Genomic DNA, 25,240 nt, shown 5'->3' with positions numbered 1-25,240 from the left:
CACCCCGTTAAGAAGACTCAGGAACATACCAACAAGATCCACCTACGTAAGACAAATACCTTCTCAATTTTACACTCTCCCGACCTAGTGCACTGTCTCCTTTTATCGTCATAGTAACAGAGGGACGCCGGAACACCTCATCGCCATGCTGGGCCACTTCAGAAGCGTCACCAGGGCTTGTGGAGCCTTCAGGAGTAAGATAAATGTGGCTGCCTCTCCTTCAACCTCCCTCAGAGCCTTAGGTAAGATCTTGAGGTCAGATTTTAAGGCTTATTTTCCTGCCTGTCTTGTTTTACCTTGGAAATGCTATTTGTTTGGGTGATGAGTTGTGTGTGTGTTTGTTTTGGTGGTTGTTATTGTTTGTTTTGTCTTTGTGTGGTTTATTTTCCCTCACGTGATTTTCCTGTTTTGTAAGAATGTCATTTTTCCGGAAGTCATATTCTGGGTTTGTATCAAGGCGGGTCTGTGTTTGTGATAAGTATTTTGTTGTGTTTTTCATTAATCTGTTAAGTTTATATTGTGTGATGTGCTTGTTTTACTTATTTATCTCTTTGGTTAATGTTCACTATTGGTCCTTGTCAGTAGCGCATGACACGACGGAATGTTGTGGCAGTACACTCACTGTTGGGTTAACTTGGATTAAGGTTGTTTTGATTTACTTCGTCGGGGAACACCCATTTAGACCTAATATCACATTTTCTAAAAAAAAAAAAAAAGAGAAAAAAGGCTAGGGAGACAAATGACCATATATATTTGGTAAACTTACTTATTCATGTATGTGGAAGGGAGGGAATAGAGGGAGAGTAGACAGAATCATCCTTGTAGATAATTCCTGAAAAGAAAAAAAATTCACAATAATCAAGACAACTAGCTTAACTTGTCAGAACAAATTAATACTTCTGATATTTCTCTTCTACTAGAACAAATTAATACTTCTGATATATTTCTCTTTAACTACAGAACAAATTAATGCTTCTGATGTATTTCCCTTCTTCTACCAACCTCCCTAACTAACCAATCTATTTACAATGCTAACAATTTCATGCACACATCAGTTCTTTATCCTTATCTCCCAGTGGAAAGGGATAGTCTTATGAACCACTGCACTACACCCTATTCCTTTCCATAGACACATAAAAGAAGTCTATAACAAGAAAATTTTAAAAAGCACCTGATATCACATCTTTTATTACCAAATTATAAGGTTATGTAATCTTTTCAATGAGATATGATGATGCTTACAACTTCTTAACCCTTTCAGTACCATGACGTGTTTCTATATTCATTCTGGTTGCTATATAGTAGTTTTATACAGCTTTAGAAACTTGTGTGGAGGATTAAGATAGTGAAGACTGTGGCTGTTAATCTTCTAACCTCCATTCACCCTTAATGCAATAAGATGGTTTAATCGTACATAAATCTCAAGGTAAAAAATGTGTCTTGGTATTAAAGGGGTTAACAATATTTCCTTTCTGTGCACATATATAAACCCATAGTGATGTAAAGCATTCTGTTTTTCATACTTAATAGCTGATATTACCCTCAAATTATAAGTTAAGGTAATGTTTTCAGCCTAGCATGATGACACTTCTAGCAGTCAATATATCCATTCTGTACATACATAATTCTCTGCCTGCTTCTATATATCTATCTACCTATGACCTAAACTTATTCAAGGGGAAGTTTCAGGATCTTTATTTCATTCTTTTGGCTAATTCTCTTGACCCTGTGTAGGAACTGGTATCTAAGTGGGCCTTTTTTGCTGCCATTGACCACTTTTTCTCTTACATAATCAATAAACCCATAGTAATTAAATGATAAAGAAGTGCACTATTTTTCACTGTTGGTATCTGTGAAACCTATCCTCAAAACATTACACCACATCAAGACATTTATCTCTTTCTTTTGGCTAACTTTCTCAGATCTGCACAGAGGCTGGTATCTTAAGTGGACCTTTCTTTTTTCACTCTTTCTGTTACCCTTGGTCATCTCCCCCCTCTTACATGAAAAGACAAAAAAAATCTATTTCCTACAAACACTTCCCTTCTGCAGGCACTTCAAGTCACCTCCAGTCACTAAATGCTGCCGAGGAAACTGACTCCCCTGAACGTGGCCCCTGTACCTCGATGCCCAGTCCACCACACCGCTAGATCCTCGTGTGCTGGATGCAATGCTGCCTTACCTCACCCACCAGTATGGCAACCCACACTCCCGCACACACAGTTACGGATGGGAGAGTGAGCGTGCTGTGGAGACCGCCAGGCAGGTGAGTCTTGCTTGGTGGGACTGTAGCAAAAGATTGAGTTTTTGTTAATGTAAGAGAGGAGACTGGCCAAGGTCAATAGAGAGTATATGAAAAAAAGGGCCACTTATTTGCCAGTTCCCGTGCAGGTCTGAGAGTTAGCCAAAAGAAAGGGAAGGTTAATGATACAGGTTCGGATGGTGATTATGAGTTGTGGATCATAGGAGAAAGAGTGAGGTTGTGAATATTTAACTTTTGATTACTGTTCTCTATATATCTTTCAATCTATGCCATGCTGTTGATTGAGGGAAGAAGGAATGTTAAGAAAGTTGTAGGTCTTCATTGTGTTTACAAATAGATGTGCAGCATTTATCAACTATATTTCCCAGTGTGTGTAAGTTTAAGACCATAGTTTTACACCATTTATCAACTTTATTTCTCAAAGTATGCTAATATATACAAGACATTAGACACCACTTTCACTCTTTTTGCCCTTCCATTTTCATCAACCTCATTACTCAAGTGTGTACTAATAAATTTAAGATTATCACATTATATATCACCTCTATTTGTATGAATTCAAGACATCTAGCACTATTTTAACTCCTCACTCCAGCAAGTTGCAGACCTTATCGGGGCGGACAAGAAGGAAATTATCTTCACATCAGGCGCCACAGAGAGCAACAACATCAGTGTGAAGGGCGTGGCGAGGTTTTACAAGTCAAAGAAGAGGCATGTCATCACCACACAGACAGTAAGTCCTCCCCCTGCCATGCTGTGTGCTCTACTGGCTGTCAGAGAGTGGTGTTCATTCTGCACAGTATTTGGTTATTTTATACAGCTTCTGAAATTTATGTGGGGGATTAAATTAGTGAAGACTATGGCCATTAATCTTTTGACCTTCATAGACCCTTCCTAACGTCAATAAAATAGTCTGATCGTACACAAATCTCAAGGTAAAAATGTGCCCCAGTCTTGAAGTTGTTAAGTTAGTTAGTTCGTTAATATTCCTGAATTCAGTTAAATTAGGCTACTAAGATTCCTGATTGCTATGAAGTTTGTCAGTTAAGATTTCTGATTCCTGTTAGGTCAGTCATGATTCCTGATTCCATTTAAATAAGTTAGGTAAGATTTCTGATTCCAGTTAAGTAAGTTGATTGATATTCCTGTTTCCTGTTAAGTCAGTCAGTTAAGATTCCTGATTCCACTAAAGCCATTCCTCATTTCATGTGAGCTGAATTGTCTAGTGTGTTTAAAAGCCATTTCTGCTTCACTTTTCACTGTGTGCTAGAATATAATAACCTTTTCCTAACTCTTCTATCCATTGACTTAGAGGACACACATTCTTTTCTCCCCGTAGGAGCACAAGTGTGTCCTGGACTCCTGCCGTGCCCTGGAGAACGAGGGGTGGGAGGTGACTTACTTGCCGGTGGATAAGTCGGGTCGCATCTCAGTGGAGGAGCTGGAGAAGGCACTGCGTCCTGACACGGCTCTCGTCTCGGTCATGACTGTTAATAATGAGATAGGAATTATTCAGCCTATCAAGTGAGTGTCTTTACCTAATCTAACCTAACCTAATCTGTTTATCTATGTATTGAGTCCTTTGAGTATTTGTCCTGTTTGTGGAGTTATTCAGCTTCTCCATTGACTGTATGTGTTCTAATCTATCTATACATTACAGTCCATTGAGTGTTTTTTTTTTTCCCAAATTGTATCTTTCTATCTCTCTGTATCTTAGCTTTCTATTGTCATATTATCAGGATCTTGGCAACTGCACACCTCCATTTTTCTTGGGTTTTAAAATGTCTCATAAGGTTTTTTCTTTTTTTTCTTTTTTTTTAGTTTTTCAAGGTTTTTAAGCTGTACAAGATTTTAAAGGGTTTAGTGTATTTTGATCTTTTTATCTATCTCTATCTTAGTTTTCTGCTGTCTTATTTTTCAGGATCTTGGCAACTATAGACCTTCACTTTTCTTGGGTTTCAAAATATCTCATAATTTTTTTTTTACAGGTTTTCAAGATTATTTTAAAGGTTTTTTGTGTATTTATCTCCATCTATCTCTACTTTAGTTTATTGGTGTCATATGTTTTTGCAACCATAGACCTCAACTTTTCCTTAGTTTTAAAACACCACACAAAGTTTTTAAGTAACCTTGTCTTGCTAGAATATAAACATCTCTTCTATCAGGTTTAGAAATGTGCAACTTACCTAGTGGCACTATATTTTATTTAATCAGTTTTTTTCTTTCAATTGGCAGATCGATAGTATACTCCAATGAAAAGAGTCATAACACCTCACTAGTTTTCAAGACACTTATCTGTACATTTTTTTGTAATTCTCTTGATTATCTGTAAATTTTTTTATAATTCTCTTGACATCTGTTTCGGGACCATTACCTCAGTGGGCCTTTAGTGTATTGTTATTTTGTTGCTTTTGGCCGGTGCCCCTCCTACATGAGTGTCTCCATTGACCCTCAGAGAAATAGGAGAAGTCTGTCGAGCACACAAGGTCTTCTTCCACACTGATGCAGCGCAAGCAGTTGGGAAGATACCTGTTAATGTCCATGACCTCAATGTTGACCTCATGTCCATCAGGTGAGTGTGTGGTGGTGGTGGTGGTAGTTGAATGAGTTTGTTTGTGTGTGTGTTGATTCTGGATAGTGCTTACTGGTCAGTGAGTGTGTGAATTTGTTGGTTAGTCAGTTAGTTTGTCAATTGTTTATGCCTTCACTAATTTGAGTTGACCTTCATTTAGTTAGCAAGCTAGTCATTTCAATATACTCGTATGTCATACTTTTTATCTATTTGCTCAATATAGACCTATCCTCTTATATTCATTTGTCTGTCTAATGTATCCTGTCCTGTGTGTTATTAATCTAGTCCTACCTATTTATTCATCATTAATCTATCTTTCTTTATCCATTTGTCTGTCTAATTTATCCTCTTCAGTCCATTGTTAATCTAGTCCAGTTATTTATCTAAGCAGTCACAAGATTTATCCTCTTTTATCCACTTGTCTATGTAATCTATCCTGTCCAGACTGTTATTAATCTATTCCCTTTGTTTATTTGAGTGGTCACAAAATTCATGTTCCTCTATTCCTTTTTAGTCTTATTAGTTCAGTCCCTTTCTTTTATCTTAACAGTCACAAGATTTATTCTCCTGTATTCATTTGTCTGTGTAATCTATCCTAACCAATCTGTTATTAAATATACTCCCATTATTTTCTTCTAGTGGTGACAAGATTTATGCTCCTCTATTCATTTTTAGTCTGTTACTCAGCCCCTTCCTTTTATCTTAGCAGTCACAAGATTTATCCTCCTCTATTCACTTTTCTAGCGGTCACAAGATCTATGGTCCAAAGGGCATTGGGTGTCTATACGTGCGTCGCCGGCCCAGAGTGCGTGTGGAGGCTCTCATGAGTGGTGGTGGGCAGGAGCGAGGCATGAGGTGAGGTGGACAGTAGTAAACCATCTTACTACCAACCCAGCTTGTGACATTATTCTTTCTCTAAACCTTTTATTGTCTTGTTTTTTAGTCTTCCCTCCATTAAAACCTTTTTGACACTTCCCAGTTTCTTGCGTGAGATGAGTTGTGAGGTGAGGTAGAGGGGAAACCTTCTATTTACCAACCCAACTTGAATTTCCAACATTATTCCTTCTCTAAACCCTTTCCTGTCTTGCTATTTAGTCTTCCCTTCCTTAAAATCTTTCTTACACTTCCCTAGTTTTGTGTATGAGGTGAGGTGTAACATGAGGTACACAGTAAACATTCTAACTACTAACCCAGCTAGAATTTACATCAGTATTCCTTCTTTAAACCTTTTAATGTCTTGTTACTTGGTTTTTCCTTTATTAAAATCTCTGACACTATCTAGTTTTGTGTAATGAGTAATGTTTGTCTATCTCCAGGTCAGGCACGGTTCCTACCCCCCTGGTGGTGGGTCTCGGGGCAGCCTGCAACATTGCCCTGCAGGAAATGGAATATGACCACGCCTGGGTTTCTAAGCTCTCCAATATGCTGGTGGACTCTATCACATCTCGTGCCTCTCATATTATCAGGAATGGTGACCCAGACCATTCCTATCCTGGCTGTGTGAATCTCTCTTTTGCCTATGTGGAGGGTAAGTGTGTGTGTGTGTGCATGTGTGTGTGTGTGTGTTTGTTTATGCATGTGTGTATGATTGTTGTGTGTTCTCTTTCACTGTTTGCATATGATACTTTGATGATGCTGGCTGAGTTATGTAAGAGTGCTTATTTATGTTTAGTGTAGTTCCCCGAGTGAAAGCTTAATTGTTTTACTTGAAATATTTAATTATCAAGTTCTCTCCCTTTATTTTGTCTTTATTTGTTGTCCTTCATATTGCCAATCTCGTGTGTGAAATAGTTTGTTACCATTTTTTTTACTAATTTTGTGGCACATTAAACAGGTGAAAGTTTACTGATGGCCCTGAAGGATGTGGCACTCTCGTCTGGGTCAGCCTGCACTAGTGCGTCCCTTGAGCCCTCCTATGTCCTGAGAGCAATAGGTGCTGAGGAGGACCTGGCCCACTCCTCCATCAGGTTTGGGCTTGGAAGGTTCACCACAATGGATGAAGTGAAGTACACAGCTGACAAGTGTGTTCAGCATGTCAGCAGGCTGAGAGAGATGAGGTGAGTGTCTCTTTGTATGGATGTTTGTTATGTACAGTAAGAGAGCTTGTTGGTTTTGTACTTCATGCAGTTTACAACCAATTGCATTACTGTTTTAATTCTCAGTGGGTCTTTTTTTCTCTCGTTCCCTTTGTCAGCGTCTGTCTTGACATTAAAAGATGTATGAATTTTGAGGTTACTTGAGTTTTTCTTTGTATGTAACTCATTTAGGAAGGAAAAGGTGTTGGTCTAAATTTATTTATATCTTTTAATCTAATTAGTGAGAGACAAGCTAGTGGAATCTTTGCAATAATGACAATTTTTAAGATATAGAAGTAGTTTAAGTTTAAAAGATGTGGTAGTGATTTCTTAAAATGTATTAGTAGAAGATATATGCACTATGTTAACCCTTTCACTGTTGTGGTGCATCTTTTCTTAATTACTAACAGCTCTGAAACACCCTTACTTGTTCTACAGCCACCTGCAAACCTGGTACTGGATAGAAATCACAAAAATCTATTCTTTTTATCCTCTTTCTTGTAGATATTAATAAAGACTCAATGCATTAAGTGGTGTGAGTTAGTGGGTGTGGCAGTGAAAGTGTGTGTGTGTGTGTGTAAGTAATGTGTCTCTTCCCTCACAGTCCCCTCTGGGAGATGGTGCAGGAAGGCATTGATCTGAAGAGCATCCAGTGGTCCCAGCATTGAGGTGAGTCGCCACTGACTCCCCCATGTTATTTGTTGCGATTTCCTCTGGACTCTTGATTTGTTGTATCTGTTAAATTTGTGGTTGAAAATTGGAAGTTGATGTTGTAGATAAACTGCTATTGAATCTGTAGGGATATTAAGCTCTTAAAACATGTATTTTGTTTAAGGCTTTTCATTTTTGGACCTGACATGTCTATCCAACACCTGTTTTCTCTACTCCAGTGCATTTCTGTGTGGGATTAAGGTAGACTATTCTTTTCTGTGATATGAGTGGTAATGTAGTGGTGGAGAGTTGTGTTGTGGAAGATGTGGGACTGACAGATCTGATTTAGTGTACCATGTCTTAGAGATTCACTGTTTGGTGGTGGTGGTGTAAGGGTTAGTGCACTTGGCTCACACCCAAGAGGTCTCTGGTGCATATTTGGGGAGAAATGAATTGGTCTTGTCCTTGAGTTATTGAGTGTAAGCTGTGAAATATTTGTAATATTATGTATACATAACTAGCCAACGTCCTCTCAAGGTGTGTTGTCATAACGGGTCTTAGTAAAATGCACAAATCCTTTTTAAGCATTCTGTATATTTTCATTATATATATATACATAACAATTTCTGATAAACAATCCACTGGAGATACACTACATGGTGGGGTTAGCTTTCTAGAACTGTGATATAACATATATGTTGAACATGTAGTTAATTTCTAATATAGCCAGGCAGACTTGGTGACAAAGGGACACACTATTCTTTTTGGTGGCTAGTCTTGCCATGAAAAAGTCACTGAAAATTTTCAGTTTCCATATTTGAGCTTTTCCCTCAAGAAAGTTCAGAGCAGAAAAGTTTACAAACATCTAGCCATTATGCATTATCAGGGGTTAAAAACTACTCCTTATAAAATCAGCACGGCCGTTGCACATCATCACATCATGCATAAATGACCATAATTCTACAGGACTCTGACAAAACTACAAAAATTCCACTTTACAGTTCTGACAGCTAAGTGTATGGGGCGAAATCAAGGAACCGCCCGGGGACATCAGGACACTCTTCACTTTGTGTTTGTATTGTAATGTTGAGCGTCGCGAATCCCAGCGAAAGGCTCTTGTTCCTCAGATTTCCTCCCACTGTGTTCTTGGTTTGTACTGTAACCATGGAGAAGCCACGAGCGATGGTGAGGCAAGGCGCTGCTGTACATACACAACCTGAGCGCCAGGCTCCTGCTCCTCCAAACACTGCTCTCAACCCACTACAAAGACAGAGTGACATGTGATCATGTGATTGCCTTTTCAAAGTGGTTCAAACTGAACTCAAATTGTCGACTAATTGCCTCGGAATTCTGTTCTTTTGAAGGCCAAAGCAGTGTTTTTTGTATTATAACTACATCTTAATTTTCTTGATCAGTTACAAGGTTAAGTGCACCATGTAGCTGAGTGCTGGTGACCCAAAGACAAAGAAAATTGTATAGAAATATATTAGCTATTGATAAAAGTTTAAAGAAATAATTATTGTTTGGAAGAATCTCTGTAATACCATACTTAAGAACTTCAGACCTATTTTGGGGGAATTATTGAAAAATCCATGAAAATTACCAGAAACTGATGTTTGGAGCTGTACATATTTACACGGTGGAACCAGGAGGCTGGCCGTAAAGCTATGAGATAATTGACAACTGACATGACGGTGCCTGGAGAAACTAACACAACACAGTGGAGTGGTGACATGGACGGAGGGAGCAACATAAGTCGGGTTGGGTAGCCAAAACAAACTGACAAAATTTCCTTTGGCAACTGCCTGGCTATAGAGTATCTTCTGTCATGTATCATGTCTGTCCTGCACACCTCCCTCAAGCTGTTATTGTCTGGGAGGGGCTCTCCAACATAGTCAAATATTTATACATTTACCATATTATACTATATTTGAGAGGCTGTGTTCTCAGAGTGCCTTCCCAGCACAGCTTGGGCAGGGAACATCAGAACAGCCAATGCAAGACTTGCTACACCAGGGACTGAAACATTTCATCTGGAGGACTGTTGCACTGGAGAAAAATTTCATTTCATGTTTGTGCTCAAAGAAAGGAGTTAAATGCAGTTATTTGATATGAACATACCAAGCAATGCAAGACAGAGTCCAGGAAATACTGATAAATATTACTCACAACCAAATCATGACATAAAGGATTACATTGTGTTGTTACGGCAAACGTTGTCATTCCCACGGCTGGCTGATGCGTCACGTTCAGCTTAAGCAACTTGAGTTACCAGGAATACTGATTAACTTTCCTGAAGTCCATGTAATCCATGTATTAAGTCTAACCTTTCTGTATGCAATGTCCATGCGAAAGTCAAATGCTGGGTTGTATTGTCTGCTGGCAGCATGACAAGAAATCAAAATGCAGCTCAGTGTTTCTCTATACAGTCAAGTCTCCTCAGCTGGACTCACTGATATACAGGCATGAGTTCTACAGTAGTGGCAGTGATGCTGGCTGCTGCAGCACACACATAGTAGCTGCATGCACCAGCCACCCAGCAGACACCAGCAGCACAACAACCTGCCACGTTCACAAATGGAGATACTGTCTACCACACAAAATACTGAGATTCGTCAATCAAGAAATATGCTGATCGAGGCGCTGAGGAATTTGCCCTGCAGAGAGTGGAGACTTCACTGTATAGCCCTAATAACCCTAGCTTGATGGAGTACATCAATGAAAGCTGCCACACTAGATGGAAAGAGATGTATTATGCTTATAGGAATTGCACTTTTAAACGCCACTGACTTGCAGATCACTGTACTGGGAGGAGGTTCTCAGTGGCCGGCTCACCACAGGACACCTCACCCATCGTCATCTCCCCACTGATCACTCTACGTCCAATAATTCGTTCATTTAAACTACATCATTCACGTATTCAAACAATATACTTTTATGATACAACAACTTAACAGCCAATTGACATAAAGGAGAAAGAGACAGGATGAGGATAGAGGGATTCTGGGTGAAGCTCTCTGTATTATACCCTCCAAGGCTGCCCTGCATTATACCACACACATGCACACACACTCACGCACTCGCATTCCTCATGCCAGCTGGAGCAGTCCTACACTTTGCTGGGTTCTCATGAAGTTGATCAGTAGCTACAATGCATTTATCAGTTATCATCTTCACCTACATGCAGGTGTTGAATGTAGAATGTAAGCACACAGGCATTCTTTCATTAGTGCTGTACTGATCAAGAAACAAAGGGATTTTGGCACTCCAACTGAAATAAATAGTTCTTTGTTGCCTAGCATGTAATGGATTGCATTCCTTGTGCTCAATTCTTCATTATAGGTGAGTGATGCGTTTTGCAATGCTCAGAAAACAAGACAGTCTCACAAGGGAAGGATTGTCTGTCTCTCCTGTGCCACCATTCCTGTCTCTCTGGAATGCTGGAGGAGAGAGGGGTCAACTTATTCCCAAATACAACTCAATTCCAATAACACTCATAATTTTGTATAACTAAATGCAACTGAATTATCTCAAATTACTTATCCCACTTATAAACCAAACACTAAGTTCCCTAAAGTTCTTGGCAAACTTGAGGGAAGAATTACCTATTTGTAAAAAAGTTTTAAGAATCCTCACATTTTCCTTCAAGTAAAGCCTAGAACTTGTAAAATTCTAAGACCTTAAAACCTTCATATAAATCATACTACACACAAAACTCTTTCAAATTATAGCTTTTTAATAATATCCTACTGGGAATCTGGTTAAAGCATCAAACTCTTTTTGTAAAGTCCTACTAAGGAGAATTGAAATGAAACTATTAAACTCCTTCGTGTGACACCCTACCAAGAACAATTTAAGCATTGAACCTCTTTCATAATGCCATACAAAGGAGAATTTCATTTAAAGCATCAAGATCACAAGTAAGCCACCTCAGAACTGGCAACACTGGCATGCCCTAGTGATCTGGTCGGCCGGCAGTAGCAGTGGGACCAGCAGACACCTTTCCTGCACCCTCAGGGGAAAGTGTCCTGGCTACAACTTGGTCAGTAGAGAAACGGAGGGAGGGAAACAGGTCTGCCGAGTGTGCCTTGAAGGGTGTCCACTCCTGGGTTGTGTTGTGACCACCCCAGGCTTTACTCCTCCTCTGAATCCCCATCACTGGAGTAGCCCTGAGTGGGTATTGGCCGGTGGTACGGTGCACACTCCATTTGTCTGCAAGAGTGTAAACAAGTTGCTGGAGGGACAAAGCAAATCTGGAGGGCTGTTGTGTTTGGAGAGAAGCAAGACAACCAGTGGGAAGGAGATGGAAAGATTTAGTACATTAGGGCAGCTGTGAAATGTGTTAATTTTGTTTGGTTATGTTAATTGTGGTGATAATTAGTGATTGAAGTTTAGCTAATGAGTGCTTTATGAGTAAATATTTGTGTGAAGCTTAGTTTGCATCATGAATGACAGTGCATTTTAAACAGTGCCACCTTTATGGGTTACTTGGTGCAGTGAATTGTGTTCTCTGTTTACATTCTGGACTTGCTCTTTTGTGGTGCAGTGTTCAGTGTGAGTGGTGGTCACAGTTAGAGTCCAGCACACGTAGGTGGTGGTGATAATTACAGACCAGCTGTGGCCGTGTGGCCAGTGCATGGCCATGTCAGTGCCAGTGCCGGTGCAGCACCCCGGCCACACACTTCACCCTCTTCCAGCACAACAATAACCAAACAGGAAGACAGGAAGATTAAAAATAATACATGTTAGCTGAATGTTTAATCGATTTCTAAAACAAACTTATAGCTAATAAATCAACATTTATATAAATAAATTCTTGATATAATTATATATATATATATATATATATATATATATATATATATATATATATATATATATATATATATATATATATATATATATATATACTGTAAGCATAGATGCTACAGATGAATCTTCTACTCAAGAAGGATTAGCAAGTAGTATAAGGCAATTGCTTTGTTAAATAAAATAAACTTCATGATAGTCAAAGTTATGAAACTTTTCTGTGAGAAAGAAAGTTAATACAGTGATTTGAAGGAGGCACGAGGCCCAAGCTATGTACAGAACACCACGGCAGCGGCGATAGTGCCGGCTGGCAGGGACCAGGGCGGCCAGACTTACGCAAGCCTCCTGTAGTGGTTGAGCCACTCCTCTGTCATCTGGGCCACGGCCAGCGGCTTCTTGGTGAGTCGCTGCTGAGCCACCAGCACGCCGCCCTCACTCACACACACCTCCAGCCACTGCCGCAGCAACGACTCCTCACACCCAACCTGCAGCCACACCACCACTCATTACTGCACCTGCACTCCATCTAACTCCACTCCTGCTTCTTCCTGGCCATGCTCACCACATCACATGACATGGCAACACCACCTCCACACTTGACCTGTGGCACTGGCACCTGGTTGACTCCTGCCATCCTGACCTGCTACTCAGCCACTGCACTGCACTAGTCATGGTAATCACAAAGGCCATCCTGACCTACACAACTGCACATTAAATAATCATTACTTTCATAAATATTATTCAAAAACATTTACTATCCATTATTCTCATTTCAAGCAGAGAGAAGAAAAAAACTCAAAGAACTCCAAAGTCCCCATTGGAAGCAGGCAATTCATCTAGTCACTGAGGGGCTGAAGGTTTCCAACAAACAACACCAGTGACATCAACTCAAAGAGCTCTGAAGGAGGCTGAGGTAGGGATGTACACACACACACACACACACACACACACACACACACACACACACACACTCTCACTCTCTCTCTCTCTCTGACCCACAGTATGTTGACAAACCAACAAACCAAAATCACTCCCTACATACATATAAACACTTCCACTCTCACCTTCCCTCCATACATCACCCACTAGAGCAGGGGTTCCCACACCAAATAACAATAAACATCCAAGCCAAGAATTCCTAAACTAGCTTCAAGTATGCAATTCCATCCATCCCACTGATGTTCTTGACATCTTTGGTAATAGTCATTAGAGATACACAATTTTCAAATACAATAAATAAAAGAAAATCTCTAGTGTTTTAATTTAGCCATATATATCAATAATAACAACATTTTGTGAAAGGGGTAACATGCTTTATGTGGCATGTTAAATTGGGTAACAAGCTGAAAGTTTGGGAACCACTGCACTAGAGTTTATCAACACATACAAACCCCTTTTTTGATTTCATCCTTCACTCAAGCCATCAACAGCAGTAGCTTATAGACAGTCACACACCACCCACCACATGCCACCTACCTCAGCCTGAGTGACAAAGTGAACAGGCAGGAGTTTGGCGTCGTGAGTCATCAAGGGAAGGAACACCACCTGCGACTCCCCAGAATCCAAAATTGCTCCTGTAAATAGTGGTGATGAGTTGGTGTGTCTGGCTCAACAATAAACATACTTCTTGGTCACTTATCAGGTTTTCTTTCATCCAGATAGTGTTAATATGCTTAGGGAAAACTGTGGTGGTAAGATTGTGTCTGGCTGATTGATAAGTATGTGTCTTGAACTCTTAGATAGCTTTTCCTTCATCCAAGAATGTTAGTATGATTGGGGAAAATGTTTGGGCTTGCAGTGATAATAGAACTAATGGGGTCTGAAATATTACCATAGAAATATTTTAAACTGCCATGACTACTGATGGAAACTTATTCAATTACTAATGTTTTATGCTTGGGGAAAAATTTGGAGTTTGGGTTGAAAATGACGAAAGAAAGAAGGAAGAGATACAGGAATATGTTTGGGGAAAATCTGGGATTTGGATTGATAATGAAGAAAGAAAGAAGAAATACAGGTGTTAAGATATTTTCATGTATAATTATTACTATGGCAAGATTGAACTGTTTAGATTATTGATGAATATATAACTTGTTCAATTACTAATGTTAATATGTTTGGGATAAATGTTTGTAGTAATAAAGTAAGAAAAGAGAACTAATGAAGAAGTACAGGTGTTTAGATATTTAAGGTATAATTACTGCTGTGGAAGCAGAGTGAACTGCCTAGATTATTGGTGAAAACTTGTTCAATTACTGTAGTTCAAGTTTCAGTCCTTAGTTCACAACCTCTAAAGATGTTTTCAAGTGAACTTTTTTTTCCTAATAAAACTAAAAGAAAAAGGTAAGGAATCCTAAAGAAAGTCTTAAATAACCAAAGAAATACGAGAATAGGGCAAGAAAAAATGAAATTGATGGGACCTTCTGAACCCTCTTAAAGTAAATCATTATTTACTTCAGCAGGAAACAAGAGAGACATGACTTATGAGAAGAGTTTATGTTAGATAAGTACACAAGAGGAAGGCAACAAGAAGTGAAACTAAATTAGGATAAACATCAGAGACAAGAAAGACATGAAGAAAGACAGCTTAGGGTAGACTGTCAATACAAGAGAAAGGCATGAAGAAAGACAGCTTAGGGTAGAAACTGAATACAAAGAAAGACATGAAAAAACGACCGTCCAAAAAATACTAGAAAAGACATGAGAAAGACAGCCTAGGAAAGAAACTGAATACTAGAAAAAAGACATGAGAAAGACAGATTAGGATGGAAACTGAATATGAGAGACATGAAGGAAGACAGCTTAGGGTAAAAAGCTGAATAGAAGAGAAAGACAAGATCAAAGAAGAGGTAACTATGAACACACAACTCACCAGCACCCAAGTTGTCAGGGGTGTCAGGCTCCATGGGGATGAGGGCAGAGAAGTGTCCCCGGGTGTAGCCCAGTGCGATGGGGGACTTCCAGCAGAATGTAGGCTCCCACAGAAGAGGTAGGTACACACCTGGAATGGGGAGAAGACTGCATTAGGAGGAATGGGGAAGAGACACTGTTACTGGAATGGGGATAAGATATGAACTGGAAAAGGGAAAGAACTGTGAAGAACTGGAAAGAGGGAAGATAGTGTATCATGAATTGGAATAAGGGAAGATATATTACGAACTGGAATAAGGGAAGGCACTATAAAGAACTGGAATTAGAAGATACTATATTAAGAACTGGAATATAGGAAGATACTGAATTAAGAACTGGAATATAGGAAGATACTGGAATGGTAAAAGATATTGTACTAAAAACTGAAATGGGGAAGATAGTGTATTAAAACTAAAATGAACGAGATACTGAAACTGGAATAGAGGACACATACTGTATGACTAGAATGGGGAAGACAATGTACTAAGAACTGGAATGCAAAGGAGATATTAGAACAGAAATGGAGAAGAGACAATTAAGAACTGAAATGAGGAAGAGGTAATAAATTAAAACTAACATAGCCTCCTAGACAGAACCAAAAACAATCCCTAATGTTGAAAGATGCAGAGACACAGAACTAGTTAAGAATTCCTGTCATAGCATCCTAGAAAAGCAGCAACAGCAGTAAAAGTAGTAGAAACAGCAGCAGTAATAGTAGTATTTAGTTTAGCAACCACAAAATCATCTTGAACCATCCCAACAATCTTAACCAACTAAATCCTACCTAAGAACCACAAAAATTACATCTTGAGCCATCTTAACAATTCTAACCAAACAAACCCTACCTAGGAACCACAAAAGACACACAAACCACCCAATACACACCTTCAAATCTCGCATAGCCCAGGTCCTCCCCACGGAAACTCTTGACACACTTCACCCCGTACACAATGATGGGGCGGCGAAGGATGTGCGCCAGGACGAATATATGAAGCTGCTCAAGTGCGGCGCCGGGCTGGGAGGCAAGGCAGATAAGCTCAGCCCACTCCTCCAATACCTGGCCTTCCGGGACGTAATAGTCAAGAAGTCGTGCTTGCCATCGCTCATACTCCTTCCATCGGGGGTAGAACCTGTGTGGGGTACAAGGTGTGAGTTGTGGTGTGGTTTGATGTAGTGTGGGGTTTAGGAACAAATGCTTACAACCCAGTTTTGAGTCCCAATTTTGAAGAACCTTGCATTAGATCATAGCTTTCTTTATTTCAACATAAAAATACACAATTCCCCATGGCTAATCATTATCAACACCACAATAATTATTTAATTTCATATTGTCATCCTTCCTTACTGGACTGACCCACTAGATCATGTTTTTTTTCATCTTAACACAAAAATACACAATTCCTCAGAGCCAATCATTATCACCACCATAATTATTTTGTTTCACATTGCCATCTTTCCTTACTGGACTGACCCACTCATGAATCTATGACACTTTATCAGTCAGGGACAACCGCACAGTGTCAAGGCACGATACTTACAAATGAGATGCTTCTGAAAGACTGTCTGACAAGGCTCTCCTGAGGACATTCTCCCTGTCAAAGACACCCCAAGTGGCCTGAAGGATGGAGTCCAGAAGGCAGTCACCTGAAGACAAGCAAAGCCATTAGTCACCAGGTATTTTGACCAACAAACTTAATTTTTTTCACCAAGTACTGTGCTCAACAAAGGGACTTAATCATGTAAAGCAGAGGTTCTTAACCTGGAGGATGTCAGTAATTTCTAAGCAGGCATGAGCACTTTGGGAAAAGCAGTAATTTCTCTGATTATATTTAGCATTCTCTTAACAAGGCCATGGTCAAGTAATGAGTTTATGAAAATGCAAAAGTATCACCTTTTCCTTTAAAATGTGGGAAGGAACTGTATTCATAGATGCAAGGGGGACATGGAGGGAAGGACAAATTCCTAGAGGAGTGTGGTAGTAAAAGGTTAAGAACATCTCGTGTAAAGTTTGTGTTGCATCTGACTAATAGGAATGGCCTATCAGTATCTTCAAATATGTGCTAATTTCATTTCAGTCTTGTAATTCTAGATTGAAAACCTCAGTAAAATCATCTCTTCCTTCAATTTTACCTCAAAAAATTAATGTTTCTTCAAAACAAATCATTATCATCATTATTTCATTTTAGTAACCTTATTTTTCTTCTGCGGTTGACCAGCTTATGGTTCACCAAGTTGTGGAGTTAAAGACATCTCTTCAAAGCAAACTAAGAATAGTGATAATTAAAAATTAATTATACCATTTAAAAAAATTGAAAGACTCATCGAATCTTTGCCTTCAATACAACTCCAAATGACACAGATTTTGCATACAGTAAGCCTCTGTACTTGGCAAATCTCAGCTTGGCGAAATTCACTTTTGGACCATCGAGTGCACGCTTGGCAATTCAAATTCAAACTTGGCAGCCACACAGCAAACCACATGGCTCGCCAGTAACGTCAGACCTCTCTCTTAACCTATCAAAACGCAGTGTGAGAGTCCCCTTTAGCTATTTTGTTTGTGCCACCCTCTGTTCTGCTAGCGTGGGAACGAATTCTGGTGTTTACCACCAACATGGCGTCTACCAGCGCAATAGGTGGTACCGGTAGGGGTTTATTGGTCTGTTTTGTACATGTGTTCTAATATGTGAAGCTAAAAGATTTTCTTTCAGCTCGAAAGATGGTATTTTAGTGATCAAAAGAGGGACTTTGACAATGACCAAAGACTGATTGAGGCATTTTTTAGGCAATTTATATGGTATAAAGAACTTGTGCTTGACGTAATTCGCATTTGGCGGTAGTTTTGCCAGACTAATTAATTCGCCAAGTGCGGGGCTTGCTTTAGACAATCTCTTCAAAGTACATAGAAGGAAAAAACACCTACACTACATCAAGAAAATTTGAAAGACATATCGAACCCTTACTTGCAGAATGATCCCAAATGACGTAGATTTCATGAAGATAAACGCTTCAATGTTAACCAAAGTCACATATACTACTTTTTTTTTTTTTTTTTTTTATACCATGTGGGCTTTTCACGGGAATTTATGAGCTAAAGGGGATACTTTTTAGGGTACCTCCTATCTTAAAGCTCACCCGCTAGGAAACCATTGCCCCGAGTGAGGAAGCCCAACCTACACTCAGACCGTGGACAGGATTCGAACCCGTGCGCTTGGATACCTCTAGGAGACCAAAGCACTCATGGTTCCACTTAGTCTGTACTGTTTAGACTTATTTTTATTCTATGAAAGAGGCCATGGACAACAAAAACAATTAAACAAAAAGACCCACTTAGATGGCAGACCCCAAGCAGGTCCAAGAAAGTTTGCCAAAACAATCAGACTAGAGACTCAACAGAAGCCTTGCCTGCAGTGCGGTTCCAGAGGGCATAGAGACGAGCACCAAGGCGGTCAGTGATTTCAAGGGACCAGTTGATGATGGGCGCGTCCTCCTCAAGCTGCTTCTGTGCATCTCGGTCAAGCAGCTCTTCAAACAGCTGCTCCTGCACACTTACTGGAAGGTCCTCAATTTCTGCCAAAAATAGGGGAATTAAGGAAGGGTTTAAAGTGAGAGGATCAGGGGAAAAAAATAATAAATAAAAAATAAATAAAAACATATAAGGAATAGGGTTTTTGAATAAAGAGTAGTATAAAAGAAAACAGATAAGGAATAAGGTTTGTTATGGACAGCAAGGTGCATTACAATAGTTAAGGGTTAGTGTATTGTATGGCAGTATGACAGTCGGTAATCATAGTGAAAAAAAGTTGAAAACAACTTGAATTTTTTAAAGTTTAGCAGTGCAATTTGCCGGTATAGAAGCAAATAAGGTATATATATATATATATATATATATATATATATATATATATATATATATATATATATATATATATATATATAAAGTATTATGATATCACTACAAAAACGGACAAAAAACAGCTCACTGAAAAGTTTAACAGTAAAGTTTGAAAGTACAGGCAACCTCCGCTTAACGGAGGGGTTACGTTCCTAAAAAACCCTTCGTTAAGCAAATTTTCATTAAGCAAACCAATTATAACAAGTTTAACCCCTGACTTGAGCTTCCATTGAGAGTAAACAAAGCGAGAGTGCATCATAGTACAGTAAAAGGTTTAATGAAAGTAAAAATTATGAAGTTAAACATTTAAGCAGTTTAATTTAAGACTAAGTCATTATAATGTACACTAATGTATGTATGTAAGTAACTTTATAATGTTGATGATCTTAAATTTATGAAGGGAGGGAGAGTGGAGCGGGAAATATGCTAGCTGGCAACCTGTGGAATGTAAACAAAGGGCGCATCATTGTACCGCATACAAAACTTATGTACCACATTTCCACAAGGCTTTCCATTTTATCCATTGCAGAGTCACGAGTTCAGGTGATTCTTTTAGCTTGCAGGGAAGATATTATCTCACCGGCCTTCTTAATAGAGTCTGCTGACTTGAAAATGGTAGACAGTAAATGGAGTCAAGCCATGGTGGGAAGCAATGCTATTAGTTTTCTTGCCTCTCTCGTGTCTGTGAATAATATCCAGCTTCACTTCAAGAGTAAGAGACTTCCTGGTCTTCTTAGCAACGCTAGGCGACATTGCAGGGCGTTTTGGTGGCATGTAGAGTGAGGGAAGACGAGCTGCTGCTGACACTGTTATTGTTTTGAACTAGGGGGAGTGAGTGGTGTGCGTTTTGTCCACGAGAGGCGCTGGTGTATTCAAAAGCCTGTTGACTTGCGTGATATGGCGGGGCTTTCAAACTTGGAAAAAATTACCTGGATAAAATTTTGTTAAAGCGAGATTGGTGTTCGTTAAACAAGCAGATGGTAGTAAAAGGAAACCTTCGTTGTAAAAAAATTTTGTTGTGTGAACCTTCATTAAGTGGAAGTTGTATACAAACAAACAGAAGTTAAATATCTGAGTTACAATGAGCAGTATAACTAGATAAGGCTGAAATACAATGCTTAGTGTATAAAAAAAAAAGGTAGTACATATCAAAATAACTAAGATCTGGATTTCATCTTACCAGCAGGAAGGGAGAAAGTGACGGATTCAGAGACAAAGTAGCAAGGAATGGGGCCTTTGCGTTGCCGGATGGAGGCTGACAAGTGCCGGCGGATGTCATTGGCTAAATCTGGTGCCACGTATGATGGCACCCGCTTCACCCCAGTGCCACCGCCGTCCATCCGTGACAAGATGGTGGCCAGGAGGTCTTCACGGCCAAACCTGAGAGGAAATAACATGGAAATTAAAATGTTTGAAGAGGAAATTGCTTGGATGTAAATGTTTGAGGAGAAATTACATGAAGCTTAAAATGTTTCAGTTGGTTAATATGTGAAAAACCTGAAAACATGAAAGTGTAAGAAGATAAATAATAAAGCCATTATTTTACATCCAGAGCAAAAATAAAAAGAAAAATTGGCTTAGTAATAGAGTCAGCATTTTTATATACAAGTCCTATTTATCCTCCATTTCCTGTTTAGCTTAGGTGTGTGTGTGTGTGTGTGTGTGTGTGTGTGTGTGTGTGTGTGTGTGTGTGTGTGTGTGTGTGCGCATCCCTTCTCACCTTATGGCCAGGTGGACGAGTGTGTGTCCCTCATCGAAGGCTGAGGACCGGGACAACAGCTTCACGTCAGCACTGGTCAGCTGCCGCATGGGGTCACCACCTGTAGCAAGACAAGGTCAGCACAAGGCCACAGGGATGCTCCCTCACACACTCCCTCTCATGGCCACCCTCCACATCAGCAGCTTAATCTGAATTCTTATTTTAAAATGTGAGGTATTATAACACATGGGCATTTCTAAGACAGAGACAGAGATACTAATTAGGTTAGGGTAGAAAAAGCAACAAATATCCATGAATGTAGCAACCATAAGAACCATAATGAGAAAACTCTAAGCCCAAATTTTGCCTTCCTTTGCATTTCTAGAGGCAGCAATGGGTGGAATACAATTGTTGGCAGTCACTAAATCACATGAACAAGACCCAGCAAGGCTGAGGAGGCCAGCAGGCAGGACCCACCGGCTGAGAGGTACGCCTCCACAGGCTCATAGTTCCCTTCCACCACTCCATTGCAGGCGCTGAGCCAGGCCCAGTCAGCCTCCCTCAGCCGCCGCCGCAGCTGCCTCAGCAGGCGCTCTGTCTCATAGTTGTTGAGAGCCATGGCACCCTCCCCCCCTGGCCGTATGTTGCCACCCCCCGCTGCAGCAGTGTTGGCCCCTGGCCCCGGGGGCACAGCCTCCTTGGAGTCTGTGGGATTCCTGGGGGCAATGACAGGGCCCTCGGCAGGCGCCCCGCCCTCACTACTGCGCGCCTTGTTAATCTCATTGATGTTGTCTCTATTCTTGGCATTGTTCTCAACATGCTGCTCATCGCTGGACTCACAGATGATGTGCACCTCCCCGCCTGCTGGCTCTGGCGTCCTGGGGGCCACACCGCCCTCCCCTGGGGACTGAGTGCCTTCGCTGGGCGGAGGTGGGGTGGCTAGCCGGGAGGGCTGCGGCCGGTCTGAGGAGGAGGTGGAGCCCTTGATGGTGGCACACATTACACAGCGGCCAGACTTGGGCCAGTTCTCGTAGGTGCAGGCACGGCACCGCCACTTGTAGCTGGGCACGTTGGGCTCTGAGCAGGGCCGGGTCTGGGACTGGGAAAGTCCAGCCCCCTGGGGACTGCACCGCCCTGCACCCCCGGGAGGCGTCCCTCCCCCAGGGCTCTGGTGCTCAGCCCCTGCCCCCTGAGACGCCCCACCTCCACTCTGAGCTGCGGCCCGCCCCTGGGTGGGGGTGGCAGTGCGGTTATTGGCAGTGGTGGCCGCAGCAGCTGCAGTGGTGGTGAAAGTGGTGGTGGTGGTGGCGGCTGTGGAGGTGATAGAGGGGGCAGGCGGGACTAAGGCAGTGGTGCCCGTGGTGGAGGCAGCGGTGATGATGACAGGCACCGTTGGGAGCGTGGTGGTGGGGGTGGGGGTGGTTGGCTTGGCCAAGGAGAGGTCAGCCATCTGGTCAGCCAGGGAGAGGCGCGGGGTGCGGCACTGTGTGCAGCGCAGGGCACGTGGATAGTTGCGATAAGTACACAGGTGACACACCCACTTGTCTCCTTCTTGCGGGGGCGGCCCCTCGGGCGGCCGGGGTGTGGGTGAGGGCGGGGCCAGCTGATAGATGTCTGCCCCAGCCTCCACAATGAGGTGTGGGGAGCGGGGCACCGTGCACATGGTACAGCGGATGGCATTGGCAAAATTGAGGTACGTGCATCTCCCGCAGGGCCACTTGCTGACGCCGTCGCTCATGGTGGCACAGCCTGGCGTGGCGGCTACTGGGGTGCCCCGGCCATACGCGGGGGGCGTGGCAAGGGGTGTCCGGCCCTGATGGGCGGCACCTCACCACCTCACCATCACAGAGACACACTCAGGCTGGGCCCAGGCACTATCTCATCATTGTCGGGCTGGCTTATCCTAGGGCGCAGATCTGAAACTGGAAAACCGTCTTAATAACTCAACAACACTGACAAAAAGCTCACAATACACTCAATACATCATTCAAAACAAGGACAAGTATCAAGTCTTGCATTTCACAAACACTGGGCTTAGAAGAAAATATCTATAATAATCAAATTTGTCATTATTGATCTTTTAATTGCAATTCTGTGGCAGAAAAGGCTGATGATTCTTAATTTCATGAATAAAAGTCTGAATTTTTTTTAGTTCTAGTGAATAAAAGGCAATAGATTTTTTGTAGTTTAGTGGGATAAGAGACCAAATTTTTTAAAACTTTCCTGGGATAAACAACAAAAGATTGAATTCTTAAGTCTCATACAATAAGAAGTGAAATTTTGTGTTTTTGTGGGATAAAAAACTGGGTTTTTTGTAGTTTTCTGAGCTTAAAAGTAGAAAGCTTTGAATTTTGTTGTGGTTTTGTTGGATAAAAGACCAATGAATTATGCAGCTTCCCAAGATGTACCATCAATATAAGACTCACTAAAACTGTAGAAAAGAGATGTGCAGAATTTAATGAAGTGTGTTGGCAGAGACAGGCTGAAGATTTTGTGACAGAGTCGTATTCAGAAACATTTGCTCTCTATCCACAACTATTTTCAGAGACCATAGAAACCATTATCAGGATTCTCAAGTGTTTATCCTGTTAATACTGTAGAAATCCTGGTAATCTGTCACAAGAGCCAAAGAAACACCCTTCAAAAACTGCTACACTTTGGTTAGAGCCATAGAAAGTAGTGGAGATGATGCATAGAAGTGTTCAAGAATATGAGTGTAAAACAAAGGAAGCAGAGAAGAATAAGGATTTTGTTTTCCCTTCCTTCTCTACTTTTCACCACCCGGGCCACAAAACTAGCAATATACAGCCCTTCTTCACTAACAACTCCCAAATATAAATAGAAAAACACCTTAAAACTCTTCTTAGGAAACAAAACACACACAAAAATGAAGAGAATAAGGATTAATGACAAGCTTATTAATGAAACCAAAAATAAAATGAGAAGGAAAAAAGAAATACGTGAAAACCATTTTACTCTTCCTTGGACACAAAATAAAGAAAAAAAATAGAAAATAAAAATAAATGACAAGTTTATTAATGAAACCAAAACGAAAATGAAAAAGGGGAAAAAAATGTGAAAAATATGTAGTAAAAACCACGTAAACTCTTCCTTAAAACAAAATATTCACAAAAATTAAGAGAATAAGAATAAATGACAAACTTATTAATGAAATCAAAAGAAAATGAGAAAAGAGAAGAAAGAAATATGTGGAAACTCTTTCTTGGAGACAAAACACATACAACAAAAAAGATAATGAGAATAAATGTAAGAATATTAATGAAAGCCACAAGAAAAATGAGAAATAAGAAAAATGGAAAGAAATACATGAAAATCACTTTACACTCCTCCTGGGAAACAAGAAAACATAAAAAAAAAGCCAAGACACTGAGAATAAACAAGATAATTGATGAAAACCACAAGAAAAGAGGAAAAAGGAAAAAAAAGGAAAGGAATACATGAAAACCACTTTACACTCTTCCTAGTAAACAAAACGACATAAAAACCAAGACACTGATAATAAATAATCAATGAAAACAAGAAAAAGGGAAAGGGAAAAAAGGAAAAATTAAATGAAAACTATTTTAAAACCTTCTAGGAAATAAAAGACAAAAGAAATCAAGACCCACAGAATTCATAACGTGCTAATTTACGAAAAAAGAGAAAAAGAAAAAGAGAAAGGGGAAAATATGAATGAAAAACCACTTTATAATGTTCCTAAAAACGAGAGATGCAAAAACAAGGCCACGCTGAGCAAATAACAAGCAAACTCACTAAAAACCACAAGAAAATAAAAAAGCAAAGGGAACATAACTGGGAAAAAAAAAATTAGGACGGATGCTGTTTATCGAAAATTTACACTTGGATTTTCCTCCTCATATAACAAGTTTGCTGGTTTTCCCACCCTCCTGCTGCACCCGCCCCCTGCCAGCCATACCCTGCCCCCCAGCACGGCACGAGGGCACGGCCGAGCACCACTGAATCCCAAAATGAAAGCTAGAAGCACGAAATTCAGACACGAAAACAAGATAAAAATGTCGACCATATTAGCACACTCAAGTGAAGCCTTTAGTATTTCAGCCTCTCAGTCCTTATTCCCACCCTCCTTATGGCTTGAGAATAGGTAGGAAAGTAGTGCATGCATTTAGGTAACTGGTGCGTGTCCGTATGTGTTGGTGAACGGGTGGGAAGTGGTGAAAAAAGCGTGAAATACCAGCGTTGCCAGACAGCCAGCCGTGTTCTCCCCTTTATGACGTCACTCAGCCCTCTGTTGGAGTGTTGGTAAACAAGTCAACCTTACTCATGGAAAATCGGCCTTTTACAGAGTTTATGCAGGAAAATAGGCCTCCTTTCCAGTGGCTGAGTGTTT

General features: G+C 40.5%; 2 protein-coding genes across 7 annotated transcripts; one reads left to right on the top strand and one right to left on the bottom strand.

Annotated features, from left to right (window-relative positions):
- LOC123507526 (cysteine desulfurase, mitochondrial-like) lies at positions 1-14,008 on the top strand. 3 transcript variants are annotated; one of them, XR_006675671.1, is made up of 11 exons: positions 1-242; positions 2,053-2,266; positions 2,859-2,996; positions 3,603-3,787; positions 4,719-4,835; positions 5,580-5,690; positions 6,152-6,363; positions 6,670-6,892; positions 7,515-7,579; positions 8,563-13,043; positions 13,148-14,008. XR_006675671.1 is itself a non-coding variant. In XM_045260443.1 (10 exons), exons 2-9 carry the CDS (start codon positions 2,171-2,173, stop codon positions 7,576-7,578), a joined length of 1,146 nt encoding a protein of 381 aa, XP_045116378.1. In that variant the 5' UTR covers positions 1-242; positions 2,053-2,170; the 3' UTR covers position 7,579; positions 13,151-14,008. The 3 variants fall into 3 exon arrangements, 2 of the variants coding, with proteins under 2 accessions (XP_045116378.1, XP_045116377.1); XM_045260443.1 differs by lacking the exon at positions 8,563-13,043 and having other exon boundaries at positions 13,151-14,008; XM_045260442.1 differs by lacking the exons at positions 8,563-13,043; positions 13,148-14,008 and having other exon boundaries at positions 7,515-7,741.
- On the bottom strand, positions 8,136-25,240 carry LOC123507525 (ubiquitin thioesterase zranb1-B-like). 4 transcript variants are annotated; one of them, XR_006675670.1, is made up of 12 exons: positions 25,085-25,240; positions 21,349-22,793; positions 20,893-20,992; positions 20,353-20,552; positions 18,683-18,847; positions 16,819-16,924; positions 16,166-16,410; positions 15,243-15,371; positions 13,847-13,944; positions 12,707-12,855; positions 12,080-12,251; positions 8,136-11,773 (listed from the first exon to the last, which is right to left on the bottom strand). XR_006675670.1 is itself a non-coding variant. In XM_045260439.1 (11 exons), exons 2-11 carry the CDS (start codon positions 22,607-22,609, stop codon positions 11,695-11,697), a joined length of 2,532 nt encoding a protein of 843 aa, XP_045116374.1. In that variant the 5' UTR covers positions 22,610-22,793; positions 25,085-25,240; the 3' UTR covers positions 8,136-11,694. The 4 variants fall into 4 exon arrangements, 3 of the variants coding, with proteins under 3 accessions (XP_045116374.1, XP_045116375.1, XP_045116376.1); XM_045260439.1 differs by lacking the exon at positions 12,080-12,251; XM_045260440.1 differs by lacking the exon at positions 12,080-12,251 and having other exon boundaries at positions 21,349-22,787; positions 25,085-25,166.

Source organism: Portunus trituberculatus, chromosome 22 (genome assembly GCF_017591435.1).
Source record: "Portunus trituberculatus isolate SZX2019 chromosome 22, ASM1759143v1, whole genome shotgun sequence".
Taxonomy (NCBI): Eukaryota; Metazoa; Arthropoda; class Malacostraca; order Decapoda; family Portunidae; genus Portunus; species Portunus trituberculatus.
Note: the sequence above shows the minus strand (reverse complement) of the source record. Positions and strands in the feature narration are given on the sequence as shown.